We start from the raw sequence: 24,989 nt of genomic DNA, 5'->3' as shown, positions 1-24,989 counted from the left end.
TTTTGCTATGTTGGGATGTTTGGTAAGGACCGAAAATATGAAGATTTCAATCTTTTGGAGCCTCTTTTGAAAAGTCAATCCAATCAAAGAAATGACGACGATGGACAGGGATCAAATGCCAATGAAGAGAGAGTAACTCCTTATGCAAATGCTAATCTTCTTAGTATTTTCACTTTTTCTTGGATGGGCCCTTTGCTTTCACTTGGGTATAAAAAAACACTGGATCTTGAAGATGTTCCTCAGCTTGCAAATTGTGATAGTGCCAATGTGGTATTTTCTTGTTTTAGAAATAAACTTGAATCTGGTAGTGATGGCAGTGCTAATGTTGGTAAGATAAACACACTCAAGCTTGTGAAGGCATTGATTCTCTCAACTTGGAAAGAAATTCTATTAACGGGTCTATTCTCCATTGTACACACATTGGCTTCTTATGTTGGACCATACCTTATTAGCACCTTTGTTCAATATCTCAATAGCCCTCACCAACTAAAATATAAGGGCTATTTGCTAGTGTTTACTTTTTTTCTTTCAAAGCTCATAAGGTGCCTCTCAGAGAGGCACTTGTTCTTTCAATTACGACAGATGGGAAATAAGGTCCGTGCTGCCTTGCTCGCAATAATCTATAAGAAGGGTCTTAGTCTTTCAAGCCAATCAAAGAGACACCACACTAGTGGAGAGGACATTAATTTGATCACTGTTGATGTAGAAAGAGCTGGCTTCTTCAGTTGGTACTTGCACGATATATGGAGGGTTCCTCTTCAGGTTGTTCTAGCATTATTGATCTTATACAAAAGCCTTGGGCTCGCTTCACTAGCAGCTTTTGTTGCCACAATTATTTTGATGTTAGCAAATGTTCCACTAGGAAAACTACAGGAAAATTTTCAAGGGAAAATGATGGGTTCAAAGGATCGAAGGATGAAGGTGACATCTGAGACTTTGAGGAATATGAGGATTCTCAAGCTCCAGGGCTGGGAGATGAAGTTTTTGGCTAAGATAATTGAACTAAGAAACTTGGAAACAAGATGGTTAAAAAAATTACTTTATACATCAGTTATGACTGGTTTTGTCTATTGGTCTGCTCCCATGTTTATATCTATGGTTACTTTTGGGTTTTGTGTTCTTATGGGAATTACACTAGAGTCGGGGAAGATTCTATCTGCACTTGCAACATTTGAGTTATTGCAAGGACCTATTTATAATCTCCCAGATACAATCTCCATGGTAGTTCAGACTAAAGTTTCCATCAATAGGATAGCTTCATTCCTTAGTCTTGATGAACTTCCTCCGAATATAATACAAAAACCTACAAGAGATTGTGTCAAGGTTGCAGTTGAGATAGTCAAAGGGAATTTCTCGTGGGACCTTGATTCCCCTAATCTCACATTAAAAGAACTTAATTTTCGAGTATACCGTGGTATGAGAGTGGCAGTTTGTGGTTCTGTTGGGTCAGGCAAGTCAAGTCTGCTTTCATGCATATTGGGGGAAATGCCGAAGGTATCTGGAGAAATTAAGTTGAATGGGACGAAGGCCTATGTTGCACAATCACCTTGGATACAGAGTGGAAAGATAGTAGACAATATATTGTTTGGTAATGAGATGGATAAGGAAAGATATGAGATGATTCTAGAAGCATGTTCATTAAAGAAGGACCTAGAATTATTAGCCTTTGGGGATCAGACTATTATAGGGGATAGGGGGGTGAACCTGAGTGGTGGGCAAAAGCAAAGAATTCAGATTGCACGTGCTTTATACCATGATGCTGATATTTATTTGCTTGATGATCCTTTTAGTGCTGTGGATGCTCACACAGGAACTCATCTATTTAAGGTAATTTTTCTTTGACCTCCACTTCCAAAGTTTTCCTTGATGAAATTGAATTGAAGATATGCATCTCATTTCTTACATCATATTTTTGTTTACCAAAAACTAAGTTTGATCCATGAGAATGAAATCATGGCTATCTAAACAAACAAGACATACAAACACGTTATATTTAGCAATGTATGTTCTTACATAAAACTTATGGTTTGATGTTATCATTATAAAGTTAAAAGAATAATTGTACATATAATTATTTGAGTCTTTTAAGCAACTAGAAATTATTTTTGAGCACCTAATGTGAACATCTGAACTTCTATGGCAGGAGTGTTTGTTGGGAATTTTGGGTTCAAAAACAGTAGTTTATGTTACCCACCAAGTAGAGTTTTTACCTTCTGCTGATCTTATTCTGGTGAGATTATTTCATTTTCTTTTCCTGACTTCAAGTCCCTCAACCTAATTTGAGAGTGATTATTTTTCTCTTGTTTGTTAGGTTATGAGAGATGGAAAGATTACCCAAGCAGGAAAGTACGAAGAAATTCTTAGTTTAGGCACGGACTTTATGGATTTAGTGGGTCAACATAAGAAAGCTTTGGCAGAACTTAATTTTGTCGAATGTGGGGATGCTTCAAATAATTTAAGTAATGGCAAAGAAAATGATGGTAATATGTTGTATAGCGAAAAGTCTATTCAAGATGATGAAGAAAGGGAACCCAAAAACTACAAAATAGAAAAACTAGTTGGACCAGAAGGGCAACTTGTCCAAGAAGAAAAGAGAGAAAAGGGTGAAGTTAGTCTTTCATTCTATTGGAAGTATGTTACCACTGCATATAAAGGGGCTTTGGTACCATTCATATTGCTGGCAGGAATTCTTTTTCAGCTTCTGCAAATAGTGAGTAGTTACTGGATGGTGTTGGCTACTCCAATTTCAGAGGATGTGAGACCTAATATTAGAGGATCCACTATCATCTTTGTTTATGTTGCGTTGACCCTTGGAAGTTCTCTTTGTGTGCTTATAAGGTCCACGCTGATTGTAATTGCTGGATACAAGACATCCACTATACTCTTCAACAAAATGCATTTGGGCATTTTCCGTGCCTCCTTGTTATTTTTTGATTCTACTCCGAGCGGAAGGATTCTAAATCGAGTTAGTAAATATCTTTAATACTCTTTAGATCCAAATGAATATATTTGATCAACTTAAAAGTCAATAAAATTCTAAATAAATTTTATTTTTGTATACAGGCATCTGTAGATCAAAGTGCAGTTGACACCTCTATTCCACATCAAATTGAAGAATTTCTTACTTCAACCATAGGTTTATTGGGAACCATTGCAGTAATGTCACACGTTTCATGGCAAATGTTAATAGTTTTTATCCCGATGATGGTGACATGCATCTGCTACCAGGTAATTTCTATAAGCACTTCCACTTCTCATGATCAAATCAAGCTCGACATATTTTCCCAAGGTTAACATGCCATAATATAAGTTGGTTTAAGATTTAACCAATAAATTCTAAATTTGCTTTATTTATACTGAAATTGATTTAGTGGCAGATGCATATATACTTAGCTTTTAAAGGTGTGATTTAAACATCATTATTTTCTTGAATTTATAAAGAATATACACCAAAAAAAAAAAAAACCCATTTTCCTAATCACACATTTCATGTAAATTAGTACAAAGTTGTTGTCTTTATTTTATCAAAATTGTTTGAGAAGAAAGGACCAAATAAGGCAGATGCATATATACTTAGGTTTTAAAGGTGTGATTTAAACATAATTATTTTCTTGAATTAATAAAGAATATACAAAAAAAAATATCCATTTTCCTAATCACACATTTCATGTAAATTAGTGCAAAGTTGTTGTCTTTATTTTACCAAATTTGTTTGAGAAGAAATGACCAAATAAGGCCAATGTTATCAAAGTGCAAAGTGCACCTAAAGCAACATGGTTGTGCTTTTGACATGCATAAATAACTTAGAAATGTATGGATAAAAATAAAATATTTCCTATTAGCTCTGTTGATAGCTCTGCCAATTATATTGGATCTCATACGAAAAATAGGATGATAATTAATAGAAATTATCAAATAATAAATTAATCAAGGGTGCAGTAGGGGTGAAGGTGTTCGAGAGCGAGGGAAAGAGCTGAAGAGTGGAGAGGGTTTGTGGGGTTGATTTTGGAGGGTCTAGGGTGGTGGGGTGGTGTTAGGGTTGGTCATTTTTTTTAGCCATGGCTTCAGTAATGGATCCTTGGCCAAAGAGGCTTTCCCTCTACCATCTGGTAGGGAGAGTTTAGTAGGAGAGTAGGAATTAGGGTTGAGGGTTTCTGCCATTGAGGGACTTTTACTGGGGATTTCTCTGTTCCAAAGGAAGGGGAGATTGTGGGTGAAAGTCTTGGCATTGCAGTAGGGGGTGGGGTGTAGTGTTTTACTATGGTTGCTAGGTCGCCTGGGCCTTCTTTGGTGGGTAGTGACAAGCATAATGAATGCAGAATGCCAAAGCTCAATGTTTGTCACTCTCTTTGGTTCATTAGAGTGGAAGAGAGGAGAGGGCTGACACCTACACTTTGTGCCATCCATTTTGTGAGACAACACTAGAGTTGCGAGATGCACAAGGCAAGACCTGGAAGCGGAAGCGCTGAAGTGGAAGAATCGCATTGTTAGCTACTTATTTATTGGTTAATGGCCTCCATTTACCATCGTGAAATCCACTTTGGTGTTACATTGGCAGACCAGTGGAGTGGTGTAGGTGTAAAGGGGGGTTTTCACATTTGTGGGTATCACTCATCCTCTTCCTTCTTTTTTTTTTTTTTTAATAATCTTTGGGGGATAATTGGCTCTCGTCTCCAGGAGAGGAGTGAAAAAGGTTGATTTTATCTTTTGGAGCCGCCACCTAAATGAGGGTCTAGGACCTGTAAGATCTTACCTCGAAGAGGAAGAGGATGACTCAAATGGATAATGCTTTTGATATTATCGAAAGGCTGGATTCATTTCAGATTACAAAAAACTCGGCATTATTACAACGTAAAATGCAATATAATATAACACTTGCAATAATATACATTATGATGGGGTAAAAATGAAATATTAACTAAATAATAAAAATTAAGGACAGGTGGAAGAAAATTACCTCTTTTGGTTAGAGAGGGCTCCTATACTCAGTTCTGCAGAGTTTTGATTTTCCTTCTAATCTTCTGGTAAAATTCTGAGCCCAAGGGTATTTAAGCCTTTTTCTCCTTTTCCAGTCTTTTCCCTGAAATTCCCAGGAGTATTTCTCCCTTTCCTTCTATTTCTTCTTTTTTTTTCTCTCTTTTCCGGACCTTGGAAACTTTCTCTAGATTTTCTGTTCTTGTTTGCTTATTCTGGGGAGGGCTATGTATAGCCTTTCCCCTTCAGGAAGGTTGCTAGCAAAATAAGTTATATTTTACTAGCGAATTAAAGCCCATTTTGTTCGCGATTATTTTTGCCATAATATTTTTGCGGCATTCATTAGTGAACATATTCTCTAGCGCCCAAATACATAGTTCCTTGGCAATCCCTTGCAAAAATCGTCGGCATATGTAGTGCATTTCATCGCCTTTTGGGTAATCTTTCGAGTGGGACCCTAATTTAGATAACATAGTGGCAAAATGGCATCGTCTTCGTACCAGAGCCTAGACATGGTCATTTAAATGGTGAAATGGACCTATCCTAGATTTTTTGCCAATTCTAGAAAGGTTATATTGTCTAAAATATTCCTAGGGCATAACCGACAGTTCTTGCTATACGATCATCACAAGCTGCACTGCTCATGTCAGATAAAATTCTTCATCATCTGGAGGATCCTCTAGGGTGACAAAATTCAGTGTCTAAAAGTGGTGGACACTTTCTTACTTGAAAATGATTTTTTCATTTTTCAAGTTTTCTGAGGAAGAGGACAAGATTTGTATTCTTGAAATGGTCCGTTAGATCAGGTGGCATTTTCTCCATGTGCTTTTAATTGGTGACAGTGAATAAGGTCATATTGTTAAGGCTATGTTGTTTAGTCTATCATTAGAAAATTTAGATTTGGTAAAAATTTTAATATCGAAACATGCAGTTATTGATTGAATTTGAAAATTTATAACATGATTAAAATTTTGGTAAAAGAAGAAAATGAATACCAATAAATTTTGGATTCAATTACCTTAATGTTCAGTAAACATTTTCTCTAAGAATTTGAGGATAGAAATTTCATGATATAGTCCACATACAAGTATAGTATATAATTCAACCATCTAATACAAATAGAAAGTGGCAACCATTCAAAAGAGAACGTTGAAGTAAATAAATAAATGAAATATTTTCCTATAGTTTCAACCATGATGATGGTTCCCTATCAACCGTTTAAATATAAGTAGTCACATTAAAAAATCCCTCATAAATAAAGTCATATATTATTTTTCACTAACGATGCATTGATTATGCATTTTTCTACATTGTAACTAATTTCTTTTTTTATGAACCTTGTCTTGTAGCAATACTATATATCTACAGCACGAGAACTATCACGCTTAGTCGGAGTATGCCAGGCTCCAATTATACAACATTTCTCGGAATCACATTTAGGGTCAACCACAATCAGGTGCTTCAATCAAGAAGATAGGTTTATGGACACAAACCTCAAGTTGATTGATGGATATTTTCGACCCATTTTTCATCTCTATGGTGCAATGGAGTGGTTATGCTTCCGCATGGATATGTTGGCGTCCATCACATATGTCATCTCTTTAGTTTTCTTGATCTCCGTGCTGAATAGAGTACTCAGTCCTGGTAAAACGTTGCACTCAAGATCTTGTGATATCATTCTTTAGGGTAACTTGTTGATTGGTCACATAAAAGCATGATTTTGAATTTATTTTGTTTTCTTTTCTCTCTTGAAGGTGTTGTGGGTTTAGCAGTCACATATGGGCTTGATTTCAGCATGCATGGAGTCATATGGGATTTTAGCAGTCTTGAGAATAAAATCATATCTGTTGAGAGAATACAACAATACACCTATATCCCTAGTGAACCTCCTCTGTTAGTAGAAGAGGATAGACCAGATCGTGAATGGCCATCACAAGGGACAGTTGATATTGTTGATCTACAGGCAATCCCCAATCTAGATTCTTGAAGTCTTTATCTCTTTACTTATTTCCTCGTTTTATGGAATTGACCCTCTGAATAAGTTTTCTTGATAGTTCTTCCTATTCCTATGGAATTTTTTAAGCTTCATGATTTATTTAATATATATGCAGGTCCGATATGCCCCACACCTTCCTCTTGTCTTGCGAGGTCTCACATGCACTTTCCTTGGAGGGAAGAAGATTGGTATCATTGGGAGGACGGGAAGTGGTAAATCAACGCTCGTACAAGCTCTCTTCCGCATGCTTGAACCTACAACTGGTCATATTTGTATAGATGGCATCAACATCTCCAAGATTGGTCTTCATGACTTGCGCTCAAGATTGAGCATCATTCCGCAAGAACCAACAATGTTTGAGGGAACTCTAAGAAGCAATCTTGACCCGCTTGAAGAGTACAATGATGAAAAGATCTGGGAGGTGAGGTTTTTTTCTTTTTATTTGATGAATAATATTTAACCAATGACAAAGATAGGGTTGACATATCATCTGCTTAGTGATGATTCACACACAAAATGAATAGCTTACTAGTGATTGGTTGGGCATATATCTCTATGAGCTCCTTTCTTGTATTTGTCTTCTTTTTTAATGAGATATTGGAATCATTTAATTGGATGCACTGAATCATCTTTGGGCCAAGTTTGGTTTAAGAGATTCCCTTAGTGGGAACTAGGAAGTATGTTGTTTTTACTGTCCTATTTTCCATTTCCACTTGGCACCCTGTGTTTATTCTCTTAATATGTTTCTTTGCTCTTTTTTAATGATTATTTAGATCTTTGATGATTATTTGGAAATTCAAATAATCAAGAAAGGTGGTAAGTTGACAGGAACTTTTTGTTGTTGTAGGCTTTAGATAGGTGCCAACTTGGTGACGAAGTAAGAAAGAAGGATGGGAAGCTTGATTTTGTAGGTTCGTTTCTTACCATACTCACTCTATATCAAAGTTGCTCAACATCAATCTATCTATGCACAATTGCATAATCCTTCTGGAATTCTTATTGTATGGTAAATCTAACTTCTAGAGCATAACCTAACTCCTAGCCCTCAACCTCTTTTTGACACAAAGTAGGGGAAGAACAAAAATAAAAATTAGATCTTAAATATCTAACCCATTTTCATATGATGGCGGTTGCAGTGACTGAAAATGGAGAGAATTGGAGCATGGGCCAAAAGCAATTAGCCTGTTTAGGACGGGTATTGCTCAAAAGGAGCAAAGTGTTAGTTCTGGATGAAGCTACTGCATCAGTGGATACTACAACTGATTATCTAATTCAGCAAACACTTAGACAACACTTCTCAGGGTCTACTGTCCTCACAATTGCACATAGGATAACATCAATTCTTGATGTTGATATGGTCCTCCTTCTTGACAATGGTTAGTAGCTAGAAATAAGTGCAACACAATCAAGTGGGTTCAGTTGAGTTTGGTAATACATCTTCTCATCCTTTTTTAGTGCTTTCTTAATTAGATTGACATGTTTTTATATCTTAAGCAGGCCTCATAGTGGAATATGGTTCCCCAACCAGCTTGCTAGAGATCAAATCCTCATCATTTGCAAAGCTTATTAAGGAGTATAGTGGAAGATGTAGAACTTGATTTTTGAAAGGCTAAATAAGTGAGTTTTGAATGTTTAGATGTAACGGGTTGCATTAGACTACTATTGCTATTTTTTGTGTAAAAAACTGGGAGAAGCTGGTGGAATAAACATCGTTGCTACCTATAACCATTTGAGTTGGCATTGACATTCAGTTTAAGTATTGGGAGTAGAAAAGAATATGTGAGGAAAAAATGAAATCTTTTTCTTCATGCATGTCTATAAACTTTGGGAGAAATTTAGTATTACAACAGTATCTTTAGACCTCACAAATATCTATCACGTGGAATATTAAATAAAGATAAAATTTTATGGCCAGGTACGCCAATGTTCCTATGCTCATATGTCAAGTTTTAATCAAAATAAAGTTGGTCAAGTGGCAAAATAAAGCTTTAAATATCCAGTGAAGAAATGAAACTTTTAAGAAAAAACATGCAGCTAAATATACAAGTAAAAAAGATAATATGTGGCAAGCAGGCTTGAATTTGAGTCTAAAAGTTGGCATGTGCCCAACTCTAGACCACTTTCTAAATAATCATATGGTAGGAATTGTTAAGTCACTCTTATGTCTGGAAAAAATTTAGTGCTGGTCTAGAGATACCCTTTGAAGCCTGTTAGTCAAAAAACTTTTTCCTCAAAGCTTCTAAAATAGAAAATTTGCATGTTGCTACATTAAACATATCTTAATTTATCTGGTTGCAAAATTTTCTTGAATAACAATCGAGTTATCTTTTCTATGCATAAAATTTTCCTACCACTTCTTGCCATAGTTAATTTTCTCCTATCAATGTTTTCCCTACATGGTCATGCATTTTAACCCGAAAGTCTCAAACTTGGTTCCTAGAGTGGCAATTTAAATTGTTCATATAGTTAGCCAACCATATGGGAGGTTATTCTGACCTAAAAAACGCATGGCTGAGGTTCTTCACATGAAAGATATCTTCCAAATTAAATAATTCTTCAGCACATCTACTTTTTGAGTGATATCTTGTTTCAGAAAATTTTTGAAATCCCAATTTTTGGTAAGTTAGGAATGCCAAAAGAATTAAGTGATCTATATAACCTTTTAAAAGGGAAAAGTTTAAGTCCTTTTTCCTTAAGGCGCTTTATCCAATTGTTTCCTAGTCGTATGGATTTTTATCCTCTCAAGTGTGGTGCACTGACCAGTGAACCTCACTTGAGCATTCAACCGTTCACCCAACACTTGAGAGATAAAAATACACCACTGCCCATGTTTTTACAGTTGGATACTCAAATGAGGTGCATTGGCCAGTGCACTACACTTGAGGGGATAAAAATCCTACTTGTATAGTGAGGCCTATCTATTAGAAAAATTTATTGTAAAGGTAATAAAAAAAACTAGTGCAAATCCAATGGGTTTCACCCAATTATCCTTAATGAAAAGAAACTTTTTATGGTTCGCTTAGTCAAATCCACTTAGTTTTTACCACATGCCTCCTCCCTCCCAGGAAAAAAATCCTCTGCAGTGCCCTAATTTGGCAATGCACTGCAATGCGGTCCTGAGAGCTTGACAAGTGGAAGATGCGACATCCAACAGTGCCGAGCTCGAGAAGAAAGAAAGAAAAAAAAAAAAGAAACTGCCTTGCATCAAGCTCACACCGTTAGATGAAGTTTCTTCCTTGTGTCGAGCTCTCAAACCTCACTGTAGTGTACCGCCAAATGCTCGCATTGTAGAGGATTTTAATCCCCCTCCCCTCTACTATTGATGTTTGGACAATGTCCCTAATAGGTGGCCCGAAGGGTTGCCTACGGCGTGACATCTTCAAACTCCCGCCGGTTAATACTTCGTTTCTCTAAAATTTGCTTTAGCCTTAACTACTGGGTTTCCCCATTTTAGTAAGTAGGTCCCGCTTCGGATTAGCCATGTGTAAAAAAAAAAGGGAAAATCAAATTTAAGACTTCATCTCTATTGTATGGCTCACCATGTATCCTTGCAATTTCCCAGGTCTATCAAAGTTGAGATGTCCACCAGTATTTTGAGACATTATATATCCATGTGGGAAAAAACAGATTGGATTAAAACCTCACAAATGGATGGATGATCATGTGGTGATCAAGTCCACAAAAATTAAGTTCTAACTGAGCTGCCTTGCCATAACAATCGTTTCATCCATCGCCCAAATATCTGTCATGTGGTAAATCAAGTGAGGCCCAAAATTATAGTCAGGTAGGGTCAAGGTCCCCTACTTGAGGTCTTGGGGTCTATTGGATTTAACCATGTGGCAGAATAATGCTTAAACATCCATTACAAAGTCAATATTTTGTGGAAATATTAATTATAATTTCTTTGTAGGAAGCTCCCTTCTCTATGTTATATTACTACTTTGAAAATTGTTTGAAGAAATGTTGAATTTTTTTTGAGAATCTGAGGTTAGCTGAATAACAACGATTACTCCAAAGATGGGGGAAAAAGTCGAATCCAGATCCTCTCCAATGACATTTAATCACTAGAGTCGATCTCACACCATCTCCCCACACCCCATGGATGGTGTGAGATCAACTCTAGTGGTTAAACGTCATTGTCATTGGAGAGGAACTATACTTGAGAATAGTTCCTCTCCAATGGGCAATTACAAACTGAGAATAGTTTTTCTCCAATGACATTAACCACCAAAGTCAATCTCACACCATCCATGGTGTGTCTGGCCACACCCATGGATACTGTGAGATCGACTCTAGCGGTTAAACATTATTACAGAGGATTTGGACTCTTAGAAATTTGTTTAATGATACTCATAAAAGAGATTTATTTTTTCAATTTTTCATTTTGGAAAATTACAGAATATGTTTAGCCATTTAGGGGACTGTCAAAATCCTCCCCCCACCCCCTTTTTTAATTTTTTTGGTACTACAAAATTTCCCCTCTATATAAATTCAAACCCCCTTACATCCAACAAATCCATTCCCACAAAGGCAGAGTTCCAACTCATCTTGTTCTCTATTTCAGCTCCACCATGACGCATCCCATTCTTTTACTTGGCCTTCTGATAGTACCATATTTGAGGGTAAGAAAAATGATGTTTTTCCATTATTGAATCATTTCAATTCCTTATTGCTTTTCTTGATTTATCTTTCTTATTTGGTTGTTATTTTCTCTCAAAGAAAATGCAGGGTTTTCAAGCTGAAAATTCCTTCTCATTGTATTGGGAAGACAATATTGGTCTTACAAACCCTCCACATTGGTTAGCTGCCAAGGCTTCTCCATTAAGCCCCCATCAAGTGCAAGTGTTTATGAAACTTATGGAGGAAAATAAATTTGCTTCTCACTTGCATTTGTTTTGTAAGCAAGCTAATGTTGTTTGCTCTACAAATGCACTGGTGAAGAAGACAATGGATGACACAACCCTACCACCAATAGCTCAATGGAATCATATCAAAGAGAAATATGATCGACTTCCAAATGAAACACCCCTATCGGTTGCTACCCAAGGGGGATTGCCATATTTTCGCGAGTCAATGGTGAAAGAGGGAGGTTTCATTCCTGTTCCTGATTTAAGGGACCCAATGTCATATAAATCGTTCTTACCACGATCTCTGGCATCAAAAATCCCATTTTCCTTTGCTCGGATCAAAGAATTGAAGAAGATTTTTGATGTTAAGGATGGCTCAGAAATGGATGAGTATATTCAAAACACCCTTGAGATATGTGAGAAAAGTCCCATTCGAGGCGAACAATGCACTTGTACGACTTCCGCCGAAGATGTCATAGATTTTGTTGTCGAGAAATTAGGGCACCATGTAAGAGTATGGAGTACTGAGAGTGTCGAAGGATCTTATGAGAATGTCACAATTGGAGCTGTGAGACTCATCCATGGAAACCTCTCTGAACCACCAACATTATGTCATAGTATGCCATTCCTATTTCAAGTCTATTATTGCCATGTTTTTCAAAATGTTAAAGTATATGAAGTTGATATACTTACTAGGAAGAAAGTGAATTATGTGATCATGGCATGCCACTATGACACAACAATGTGGGATCCAAACAATCTTGCTTTTAAGTTGCTGGGTTTTGGCCCAGGCCTAATTGAAGTCTGTCATTGGCTAAATGAGAATGCATTGGTCTGGACAAAGACTCTATAGATTGAACATCATCAATTCAAGATTTGATTATCTTCCAGTTCACTTGTTTGTATTACATATTAATGTACATGTTATTTGAAGGATAAATAATGATCTATTTGGACTTAACTCCTCTCAGGTTCCCTTTCCGGTCAGGTTCGTAAGTTCCTCTCATAGGGGGGTGAAAATGACGACCTCACCCCCTGCCCGAACACACTGACTGGGTGGGGTGAGATCGTCATTTTTGCCCTCCCTATGAGAGGAATCTACGAACCTGACCGGTCAAGTTTGTAAGCATGATGCTTTTCTCCAACTAAAACATTTTGAATTTTTTTCCATGATCTATCAGGCCAATAGATCAAAATCTCTAAAAGTAGTGTTTTCCATTGAAAATGTATCTCTTTTGAGAAAATTTCAATATTCTTGGTTTCCATGATTGATGTTGTTACCTTGGACCCCTTTGGTTCCTAAAAAGGAGAAACATACCATTTGGATTAAGGTCATTTCTCGTGTCTCCTCTAAACTCGGGTTATGGAAAGCTCCCTTACTCACTTATGTTGGTAGCTTTGTAGTTATTAAGTTTGTCTTAAATTCAGTTCCCACTAACTAGATGTCTATCTTTAAGTTTTCTATCTATGTGTGTACTAAACTGGATGCCTTGTCTGTCGGGTTTTGGCATGATTATAATGATAAGGGCTCATGTTCTCTGTGCCACAGTGCAGGCTGCGTCTTAACACATGGGCCTACCACTCAGGGGGGTAGGGTTGTCATTGCACCCACCCCTATGTGTTTGGTCGCAGCCTGCACCCTGACACAAAGAACATTCTCCCTAATGATAATTAGACATTGGTTTCCCACTTCCTTGAACCCTTTAAGTTTTCCTAAATGTGTGTGTGGTTTAGGTTTCCACTCTAGCTCTAGTCTCGGAGAAGCCTTCCCCATTGTATATATATTTTTCGGTGAATGTTCCCATGGGGGTGGTATTTCCACCATTTAGGGCGGCGGGGCCATCATTTCACTCACCCCTTATGTGTTTGGACGCAACCTGCACTCCGACACAAAGAACATTTTCCCATATATTTTTCCTATCCATTTTTTCCCTACCAAACACGCCGTGCTTTGTTTTGTATATTGACAACCCAAATCGATGTTTGGTTTAGAGTTGACATATGGACCCCGGATTTGTACTAAGCGGTCAAGCTAGACCCTATCCGGTCTGCTCCAATGAAATTTCTACAGCTCAGCTAGAAATGTATGGAAAGGGTTCTTTCGTAAATACAAAAGCCGCTTGATCCTTTACAATTACCAAAACACCCTCACTTTTACTGTTGATATCTTCCTGACACGTTGCACACCTGTTGGCCATGGGCACTCGATTGAATTTGAAACCCTCGTCCCGTTTATTGTAAATTTGTAACCATGACTGGGGTGTTCTCGTAATTCTGTCAATTCAGTAACTGTTTTCATTTTACATTTACTAAACTACCATTAAGATGCCTTTTCATGATACCTTATTGAGCAGCAGAGTATCTTTGTTCCCAGATAGCCGTTACCCTAGTTATATATTCACAACCTCGGAAAGTACAGACAAAACCCATGAATAGAAAGTGGGCATGGGTGAAGAGAGAGCTCTCTAAAGCCTCCATTGTTCTCTCTCTCTCTTCTCTTTCTTCCCACCCTCACGTGAGTGGTGACTGGATCTGAGCTCCTGAGATCGGATCAATCCTACTCTCTTATGTTCTTGCCCTAATCTTTACCAGCTACAGCGAAACTTCTGAGACTGTTTAAGCTTTCACGATCGATCTTATCACGAATTGGGTTGAAATCAAGGGATCATTTTGAGGTTGCAGAACGCCCATGGAAGTTGGAACTCGAGATTCAGCTCAGCCTGTATCGACGGCTGAGGAAGAGTTTCTGAAAAGAAATACGGATTGCGTTTATTTCCTCGCGTCTCCTTTGACTTGCAAAAAGGTTAGATTTATCTTTTTAATTTTTGGTTTTTTGAATCTTGATTGTTCGGTTTTTAGGGTTTCCTGGGTTCTTTTAGATTGAATATTGAATCGGTTTGATATTAGTGGGTTGATTTAATGGTTCTGTGTTGGATCTCGATTACAGAAGGGGTGCTTAGATTTATGTGCTTGATTAAGGTTTTGTTACTAGAAAACCCAGTAGTTGGATTCGTGAAAATTTATATTTTGGTTCTGGAAACTTATAGTTTCAGATGGTGGCAGGTCGAGGATTTTCAGTTCTGGTATTTTTGTATCTTGTTTATTTGTTGTCAGAAGAAATGTATGGAAATTTTATTGGAAACGATAAGAATTCAACTGTTCCTTTAGTCGTATGTCGTCCTAACAACTGGTGAATACAATTTAAATATGGTATTTATGACAATCACTTAAGATTAGCTTACTGCTAATGCTGTTGGATCTTATTTATTTTATCTGAAGATTGTTTGTATCGAATAGTATTGTGCTTTTGATGCGGGAGTTCAAAACCCCAATAGTTGTATTTAATGAACATGAGGTGTTATTTGTGGCAACTGTTGACACCAGAAGCAAAGTTGTTTTGAAGAGTGGGTTTTCCTTATTCTGCATGTGCGAGAAATCATCTTAGTGGGGAATATTTGGATTGAATGGAGGGCCAAATATCACACCCTTTGTTTCATCCGGCCACAGATTGTAAATGGTTTATCCTTCCTTGTCCCTGTGTGAAGGATGAGCTATCAGAAGCATGATTAAATAGAATTGTAGTCCCTTCTATGACACATATTTGACATTCCATTTTTAGAAGTTTCTTAAGAAGGGGAGGAAGAAAAAGAACATCTTTTGCTTATCCTATCAGACTTTTCTTTAACTATATTTTCAGTTAGTTTTTCCATAATTGGATTTGGCAGAAGCTCAGTACTGCATTTAGAAATTCTGACATCACTTCTGAAACTAGAATTTAGTGGCATCAGAAAATTGCTTATAAAGGTGAAATTTAATGATCAAAAGAAATTAATTATTGGGGAAAACTCAAATGTTGGGTGGGGCATATTGCGAACGCCTCTCTAAACCTCATAGTGCTGTTGGAAATGGGAAAGTCCTCTTCAATTAAGCTCAGGCACTTGATGAATGCATCTCCAATCGCTTTTGATGGAAATCCAGCTTCTGCTTCTATATAGCTTGTGATATTTAAATTTAATGCACTTCTTGAGTGGCATATTAAAATTTGTCATTTGAGGTACTGCAAAGCAAAAAAAATTAATCACATGGCTTTCCCTGTTTTAGGAGAAGACATCAACTAAATAGTTGCAGCGAAGTGGGTTTAATTCAATGAATTGGTAATTTGCCAGAAAATGACAGTTGACATATATTTCCTTTCCTTTTTAAGTGGGGAAAATAGCAGACAGTTTTATTGATGACTACAATTTGTGAGATCCTGTTATAAGAGATATACACAAGTCAGCTAAAGCAGAAACTATAAAGACATGGCTGAGGATTGGGGACTCATTAATGATCATGACTTGTAAAAATAAGTACAAAGTTCACTTTTGCAATGTCACTTGAGGGTTGATTAGAGTTGGCCTTAGCTTTCAGCATTTCTGAGTTAAGTTGCTGCCCTCAGAATTGTCCCTATGACTTTACACTTGAAGCTCAAGCTGAAACAGATCATAAGGAGGAGATCTGGAGGATATTTTAGAAGATCTAGAGGAGATTTGGAGGATATTCTAGAAGATTTAAAGGAGATTTGAGTGGCGAATATTCTGTTGAAGATATTCCAGCTACTATGGGGATTGTGGGTATCACTTTGTGGCTTCTTTCTATTTTGTAGGGTTGGATAGATATGCTACAATTCAACCATAGTTTTCTATTTTATAGTGTTCTAGATAGTTTCTATTTTGAAGGAAGACTTAAGTAGCAAGGGATCATTAAAGGAGAAGGGGCTTAGACCCTCTATGGCTTTACCCTTGTTGGTGCAGTGGTGACGCAGTTCCAGCCCTCTTGATGGTGATTCTAATCTGACCCTACTATGTTGATTCAGTACGTTGGGTATGGTGGTGATTCCATTCCTGCAAGTCAGGTGGTGAAGCGTTGGTCATATCTTTATTTCTTCTTAATAAAATAAAAAAAAGGAATCGTTAATACTGTTTTGTCTTTATATGTGATCCTATTGTGATTAATCTACTAGTTCGAGATCGATTCTGCATTACTTGCTATCACAGCCATGGAGGGATGACAGATGAAGTCGACGGTTGCTGAGTTTTACTTCCGACTGAATGTTGATTGTGTGGATCTGATTCCTAGACTTTTCAAAATTCGTCCTTTCCAAGCTAGGGAGAACTGATGCAGATCATAGGGAGGAGGTTTGGAGGATATCCCAGAAGATTTAGGGGAGATTTGGAGGATATTCTACAAGATATAGGAGATTTGAGTGGAGAATATTCTAGATAGTTTCAATTTTGAAGGAAGACTTAAGTTGTATGGGATCTTCGATCTTTCTATCATACTAGAGGTTTCCTATTTTGTTGATTTCTGTGCAGTTATAAATAAAGGAGAAAGGGCTTAGACCCTACGATTGAAAAGAAAAGTGAGTTTTGGCTTCAGCCTGATGCTGGAGAAGTTGTTTGGACAGGGCTGAACCCATTTGAGCGCCCGACCAAGAACCGGGTCCAAGTTTGGTAGTTGTCTAGTAGAATATATAGGTTTTAGTTTTGGGAATAACATTGTAATCTTTTATGTTATTTTCTTTGGACGGAGATAGCTACGTAGGAGAAGGTAGTTTTCTATTTTATTTTGGTTACCTAGATTGGGCTAGTTTCCATTTTTATGTTGGAGTCTTCCTTATTTATATGGATGTAATCAACACTTTTAAGGGATGGAAAGAATTTGGTTGAAGACTGTGGGCTGGTGCATGTGCGATTCTCCCCCCCCCCCCCCTCCTTCTGTGTGATTTCTCTCCCTCTTCTTCTCCCAGTGATACCCCCTTCTCTTCCGTGTGATCTCTCTCCTTCATTCTTCTTCTTCTTCTTTTCTGTGTTTTTTTTTTTTTTTTTTTTTTTTTTTTTAGGTTTCTGAGCAGTAGCAACAGCCCTTACAATTAGATTGAGTTCCATCGATTCAGCCCTTATTAGCGAGAAATTTTGGGGCAAAGGAAGCCCTACTGTAGGGAGACATTACCTGTGGATTCTTATCCCAAACCTATCTGTATGAGTGAGTTGCAGAACCAATTTTTAGATCACGTTTGCCCTCTCCGCCAGTGGTTGTTTCAGACATCAAATACCTCTCTCCTGTGTAGTGTTTGAGCTGATAATGGTGTGCATTCAAGAGAGTTTGGGGTTTCGATCCTAGCCTCAAAATTGTAGACTCAGTAGTGCACGCGAAGGAGTTCTTCCTCTCGATCTTCCACTGTTTTCCACCATGAGTTCTGTGCGCAAGGAAGAAGACGACTCATCCTTCCTTCCAGGATTCCTTTCTTTCCTTTATTATAAAACCCCTTTTAATTCCCTTTTCCTATATTGCCCTCCTATTTACCCCTAAGTCTCTTTTATTTTATTTTTCCTTCCAAGATTACCCTTTCACTTATAAGTCCTATTCACTCACGTGTGGTGCCTTTGCTTTTGTTATTTGATTTCCTTTAATTACAATATTGCCACTATCATCACTATTTGAGTTTCTTTGGTTGGGTGGGCCCATAAGCAATCCGAATCGGGTTTTGTAACCCCAGATCCACATCACAGCCTTGTTGGTGCAGTGGTGGTGATGTCCTTTTGGACCATGCTCATGCAGTTTCAGTCATAGTTGTCACGGCGTCACGGCGATCCAAGTCGGTGGAGGGGTGTCACGTCGATATATCGACATGTCGCCCGCCATGGCGTTGCCATGGCGAGCATGTCGACCATGTTTTATTTTTATTTTCTCTATTTTTAATGTGTTAATAGATGTATACTCAAGCCATGTTTTATTTTTCTCTATTGTTTCTCAAGTTTTAAGAAGAAAATTCAGAAATCGAAGAAGAAATCGAAGAGGAAAGAAGAAATCGAAAGAAATCGAAGAGGGAAAGAAGACAGGAAGAAGAAATCGAAGAAGAAATCGAAGAGGGAAAGAAGAAATCTAAAGAAATTGAAGAGGGAAAGAAGAAATCGAAGAGGGAAGAAGAAATCGAAGACGGGAAGAAGAAATCGAAGAGGGAAAGAGAGACAGGAAGAAGAAATCAAAGAGGGTCGCCATGGCGTAGGTCGCCATGCAGCCCTCTCCAGCGCCAGGACGCCATGGCAACGCCATGGCGACGCCATGACAACTATGGTATCAGTCCTCTTGGTGGTAATTCCAATCAGACCCAACTGTGGTGATTCAGTAGGCTGGGTGATTTCATTCCTGCAGACTAGTTGGTGAAGCCTTGGTCTTATTTCTTCTTTCATATGAAAGAAATGTTAGAGAACTCTGTTCTTAATACTGGTTTGTCCCTATATACGACTCTGTTGTGATTGATCTCCCGTTGGATTTACTGGTTCGAGATCGATTTTCTACATTATTTGTTCAGAGCTCTCTTAAATTAAAAAATTAACAAGGGAAAAAAACCAGTGTGTATGTTGCCTAGGCGTCTAGGCTCTTTCTTGGGGTCCAAGGTGACGACATGCCTTGTTGACACTTTACGAGTTTACGTTGATTTATGTTTATAATTTCGTTTTTGGTGAATATGCATATATTATATCTTATGCTTTATTTATTATATGTTGGTTTTCTCGTATTAGATCATTACTAGCATAATTATGTCATATTGCATTGATATGGCTTATAATGTTGCATAGAAGCATAATTATATGAAATTTTCATTGCTATATTACATATAGTCATATACTGCATGCCTAGGGTGCCTTGTTGCTTAGGTGCCCTCCAATTATAAAGGCTCTGAGCTTAAATTAGCTTGGGTGGCACTTTAGCTGGCAGATTGGGTTTAGAGCCTCTTTTTTTTTTTTTTTATGGTGGGGGGTGTTTGGGGTTTGGTTTGGGGCAATTAATTTGAAGCCCATAACCAAATGAGCCTAACCCGTATGCATGCATATGCCTACATGCATTTAAATATTTATAAGCTTACACATGCAGATACATGTAACATAAGCTAGAGTTTAATATCTTTATATCTCTATCATCCCCCCCCCCCCTCCCACCATCTCTCTAAAAAGGTGGGTGGGGGACTGAGGCTGATATTGGGTTTGTGGAGTTGGCCTTATTAAGGCCATCTTTGTGGTGGTATGTGAATCATGAAAACATTGGACATGTCATGTTTAATCGGAAATATATGTCCATAATTTTATAAATGAAATGAAGTATACATTCATGCTACTAAATCATTATATTACTAAACTTGCATATAAAGTGAGACACAAATTGAATAGAGAAATGTACTTGCTTCTAGGCGTCTAATGGTTTTTTCCGCTTTCAATATTGAAGCTAATCAGGGTCAGCAAACTTATTTAGTTGTAAAGATGCCATGGTATTTGTTTATTGTTGTTGTTGGTTCATTGAAGTTATACATTAAAATATTTTCAAAAAAGTTTTAATCTATAAAGCAGTCGTTCTTCTTAAACACAAGCTTAATAGGAATGGGCTCTAGAGTTGGAGAAAATGAAGTAGGGGGGGAGGGGGGAAGAGGAGAAACTTCTCCGGCAAATCAATATGTTAGTGTTTGCAAAATTGCAGTTGCATAGCTAAGTAATTTTGGTCAAATGAGCTGAGCCTGAATGAAATGCATAAAAATTCTATTTTTAAGGAAACTTTGTTGGCAGGTTTTGGCACTGAGCCCATCAATTTGTGAAATTTAATTCAGGGGGCATAGTCTCTTTCATATGTTTTCTCCAGTGACACTAATAATAGCATACACCTTGTCTACCAGATCATTATTAGCTATCATGCAAATTGGTATCATTATATTTTCTACTGTCGTACTATTCATGAATGCCCTGGAAGATAAAGTTCTTTCCATTTATTCTTGCCATTGTTTTCCTTTTTATTCTGAATATAATTTTGGAGTTCTCAATTTCAGGTATTATATATTTTCTTGGTGTTTTAGAAGATCCAGTAAATATTATTTGCGTTTTTGATGAGTTGTGATTCCTATGAATTCTTTCTTTTCCCTGAAGCATTTCAATGAATGTCAGTCTTGTGGCCTATCTATCATTAAGCAATTATAGATACTCGAAGTAATTGTTTTCCAATTCTGAAATTGTCCTTATGACCCTTTTATTTTCCTTTCTTCTTGATATAGGGAAGTGAATGTGAATATCGTCATAGTGAAGCTGCCAGGATTAACCCCAGGGATTGCTGGTTCTGGATGAATGGCAACTGCTTGAATCCAAAATGTGCATTCCGGCACCCGGTGAGTCCTTTTGTCAAATATGCCTTTTTGGTTTAATGGACAAATAAACATGTTGTTCCTAACCTTTAGTATATTATTAACAATCATCTTCTATTTTCATCAATGTGGGTGCTATGCCTAATACTATGTTTTCAGCCGCTCGATGGCTTGATAGGAACCCCAGGAACACCTTCAGTGGGATTGTCTGTACCACCTTCACAAAGTGTAGCATCTCCGAAAATGCCTCCAGGCCAAACTCCAGCTTATAGCTCGGGAAAACCAGCTGTTCCCTGCTATTACTTCCAGAAGGGGCTTTGTTTAAAGGGTGACAGATGTGCCTTCGTGCATGGATCACAACCCCTCAGTAATCCACTTCCACAGCATCAGGAAATAAAAGCTGCTACCACTGTTTCTGAGCCCCTGAATCCAAAGAAGACTTATGGGGGCCTTGAAAGGTGTAATCAACAACAGACTACACAAGAGAACATCAGAAAGTCCATTGAAGTTCGCCCTCCACCAAAACCAGCTATGAAACCTGAAACGTCTCCACCAAAAAACAGCATAGTTAAAAGAAATATACTGCCACCCACCATATTGGATGACGAGCGTCCAAAATACATGTCGACAAATGCTCCTCCTAATGCCAGTGGGAACTCTGTGCCAAGGCCCCAGCTTAGTCGCCAGGCTCAGGCATTTGATGACCGTTTTTTCCAAGATGGTAAAGAGGCTGATGAGTTCTTAAGGGAATCCTCTCCTGGATTTGATGTTCTTGTTGATGATGAACTCAGGGATTCTGATTACTATCATGCAGAAGATGAGTTCAGAAGAACAGCTAGCCATGAGGGAAGGCGTTTGAACTCTGTGAATGATTTTGATTATGATCGTTCAGTTGATTATGCTCCAGTTACTAAATATGACCAAGAACCATATGATGATCCACGTGGCTATGATTCATATGGGCAAGTGCAAGATCAGTATGCTTGGGAACAGCGAAGGGCTTCATCTGAGTGGACGGAAAGGCCAACTATGCCAGAAAAGAGAGGCTTCTCTAGAGTTGAGAACCTTGATCAGATTGATGAATCAGATCTGCGCCAACGGTTATCCAAGCAGAGGAGGGTCAATGGTTTGAGGTCCGCAGTTAGCCCTGACCGTCATGGTGATGTCCATCGGAGGGATGACCGTGATCGCCATAGTCGGGACCAAAGAAACCGGGGTCGTTCTTCGAGAGATTCACGCCATATACCTCATGAGAGTTCCAGAAGCAATAGGCTGCACGGTCGACTCACACTTCCTGGGAGATCTTCACCAGACAGAAATCAGAATGATTCACGTCTAGAGAGGGAAATAGATAGGGGAATGAACCGCAGTAGATTGTCACCAGGCAGGCCTCCAATTTCCTCCCACCAGGGCAGGCAAGAAGGAAGAATAAAACGGCCAGGCCAGGATGACTTCAGAGAGGCCAGAAATATTAGAGGCGGCCCTAACAGAAGAGATGAGGTGGATAGTAACACTTCATATTTTGCTGGTCCAAAGAGCCTTGCTGAGTTAAAAAGTTCGAAGGTCTCAGAGAGCACTGAGGCTCGGCATGCAAAGGTTCGACAAGGGTCACAGCTAAAGGAACAGAAAAACTTAAAACTTGGACAACTAATGGGTCATCAAGATTCTGATGGTTCACTTCCTTTTGAGGGCCCAAAGCCCCTGAGTGAGATTTTGAAGAGAAAGAGAGAAGCAGAAACATCATATTCTGGGAATAGCACAGGTTCACAAAATGGACAGCTGGATAGCCCAAAGGAGAGTGGTGAAATCATTACAGGCAGCTCCAGGATGTCAGCAGAGAGAGAGACTGTTCAGACCTCAGAGCCTGAGAAAGAAACCAATCATCAGACTCACAGTAGGAAGGAAGATGCTGATCCAGATATAGCCGCTGAAGACAATGAAGAAGGTCAGATCACTACCGAAGGTGATGATGTGGTTCATGAAGTTGAATCTTCGGATGCTCAAAAGGGGACTGAGCTTGAAACTGAAGATGGAATGATGGTTGATGATGCAATGGAAGATCAAGAAGATCAAGAGCTTGAAAACTTTGATCACAAGGATGGAGAGTATGATTATGAGCAGGCTGATGGTGGGGATGATGATAATGTGGACCCAGAAGAGTACTTGGATGATGAAGATGGGGATGATTTTGCAAAGAAGATTGGGGTCATGTTCTCTTAAGATATGGAGATGATTTTGCAAAGAAGATTGGGGTCATGTTCTCTTAAGATATGGAGAGAAGGCAAAAGGGGGTGTGGGGTGGGGAGACTTATTTTTAGTGTTTTCAGAGAATTTAGGACTTCTGTTTCAATTTGAAAAGAATAGAATAGCTCTTCGATGTGAGCCAATTTAGTATTGCAGCTGTGGTTTTCTGCAGAACAGTAAGGAAACCTTGTTGTATTAATCAAAGCCTGCTTCTTTGTATTTAACCTTTAAGCTAATTCAAATTTCTTTCTTTGGAATAGTGGTGGCTCATGCAATACCACCAAATAATTATTGTGTGTTCATTATCATTTTGTTATCTCGGATGCTTAGTATTAGGGTTCTTAAACAAATCTAGAATCAAAGCTTGTCTACAAAATTACAATTTCTCAAACCCAGTTTGTGGACAACGAGAGACATACTTTTTACTTGTGTGATTATGCCAAGGTTACTTGATTTCACTCTTTTTTGGGTCTAATTACCTACACCTGGAAAGTCATTCAAACTATTTTGAGAGAAGGTTTCCTGCCCAGTGTGTGCATAGCCTCCACTACCTCCCCCTCCTCTCTCTCTCTCCTCCACCCATGAAATGATTTTCTCTTCCCTATTGATTGAACCGATAGGGGGCCTTCATTGGTTCTCAGCTGCCTGTGTAGCCTATGCTACAGAGTACGGGTGAAGTTAAACAACTACAATGTTTTAGAAAATGTTCAAAAGGTTTAACTTCACCCGCACTCTGTAGCATGACTTATCAGACCACATGTTGATTCAAAATCTAAAAGACATACATTGAGGCGTCGTAATGTTCTTATATGTTCAACTATTCCGTTTTGGTATTTTGTGACTTGTGGGAAAATTGTTCTATACCTCCGCCATTCTTTTCTTTTCTAGTCGTTGCAACTACACCTCCGCCATTCTTGCCGCTTCTTGTAATCCTGATCCCTATTTTTTTTGTCCCAAGGACCTCTCTTGCTACTGTTTGCTCCACTTCATTCAGATTTGTGAGAACTGCCCCTCTCTTTTCTCTAATCAGGCATTAAGCCAGTTTAATTTTGGTAATTACCCTTTGCTCTCCACCTTCGATTCGCTCAGCTCTGCTTCCTACTCTGCAATCCCCTGCTCCTACCCCACATGTACGAACAGAACCAGGGACAAAGGAAACCTCCCGTTCAACACATTATGTATCATGAGATCTGCTGCTCCAAGAACAATCTTTGGCTGTATGGACTTGAGCTTCATTTCCAAAACCAAAGAAGAGTCCAAGGATATAGGGTTAACGGATATGATTAATAGAGGCCCTCATTCGTTTCTCAAACGGGTTTCCAGAAATTCTCCTACAGTGCTCTGTAACTCAAGAAAGTTTGTTCTCAGGTGAGGAAAAAGACTGGTGGGAAACTTTCTCCATGGAAAAAAAGTTGGGAAACAATTGCTTGAGGGGTACGTTTACTTAAGGTAACAGCCAGGAGACTCAAACCCGAGACCTCCTAGTGAGTATGGGCATGAAGCACACCACAGCTCATCAACTGCGCTAGGCAGTCTTCGTTTAGAAAAGTTTTTACTGTTTGGTTGTGCAACTTTGTTGAGTGTGAAACACTGAAACCTAGATATGGCGTGGAAGAAAGGGAAGTATGTGGAGTGATATTTGTGTCATAATTAGTAAATTTTGGTTGTGTTTGGTAAGCATTCTCAGAATAGATTTTAAGTCAAGAATGCATTCTGAAATATAATTCTTTTTTATTTTTTTGGGCCAAATGTTCTCTGTGTC

The 24,989-nt window shown here is 38.3% G+C and overlaps 3 protein-coding genes across 3 annotated transcripts; all 3 read left to right on the top strand.

The window, feature by feature from the left end:
• LOC122645658 (ABC transporter C family member 3-like) lies at nt 1-8,568 on the top strand. Its single transcript, XM_043838977.1, has 10 exons — nt 1-1,827; nt 2,144-2,230; nt 2,312-2,965; nt 3,064-3,228; nt 6,324-6,618; nt 6,729-6,937; nt 7,086-7,391; nt 7,818-7,881; nt 8,107-8,346; nt 8,468-8,568. The coding sequence occupies exons 1-10, from the start codon at nt 16-18 to the stop codon at nt 8,566-8,568; spliced, it is 3,933 nt and encodes a 1,310-aa protein (XP_043694912.1). The 5' UTR covers nt 1-15.
• A 3,124-nt stretch (nt 8,569-11,692) lies between these two features.
• Nucleotides 11,693-12,670, top strand: LOC122645216 (polygalacturonase-1 non-catalytic subunit beta-like). The gene has a single exon (XM_043838548.1). It carries the CDS (start codon nt 11,693-11,695, stop codon nt 12,668-12,670), a length of 978 nt encoding a protein of 325 aa, XP_043694483.1.
• A 1,601-nt stretch (nt 12,671-14,271) lies between these two features.
• On the top strand, nt 14,272-23,483 carry LOC122646052 (zinc finger CCCH domain-containing protein 19-like). Its single transcript, XM_043839511.1, has 4 exons — nt 14,272-14,620; nt 20,897-21,007; nt 21,143-23,204; nt 23,250-23,483. Exons 1-3 carry the CDS (start codon nt 14,507-14,509, stop codon nt 23,201-23,203), a joined length of 2,286 nt encoding a protein of 761 aa, XP_043695446.1. The 5' UTR covers nt 14,272-14,506; the 3' UTR covers nt 23,204; nt 23,250-23,483.
• Nucleotides 23,484-24,989: the final 1,506 nt, after the last annotated feature.

The sequence above is a fragment of the Telopea speciosissima genome, chromosome 11 (genome assembly GCF_018873765.1).
Source record: "Telopea speciosissima isolate NSW1024214 ecotype Mountain lineage chromosome 11, Tspe_v1, whole genome shotgun sequence".
NCBI classification, from domain to species: Eukaryota; Viridiplantae; Streptophyta; class Magnoliopsida; order Proteales; family Proteaceae; genus Telopea; species Telopea speciosissima.
Note: the sequence above shows the minus strand (reverse complement) of the source record. Positions and strands in the feature narration are given on the sequence as shown.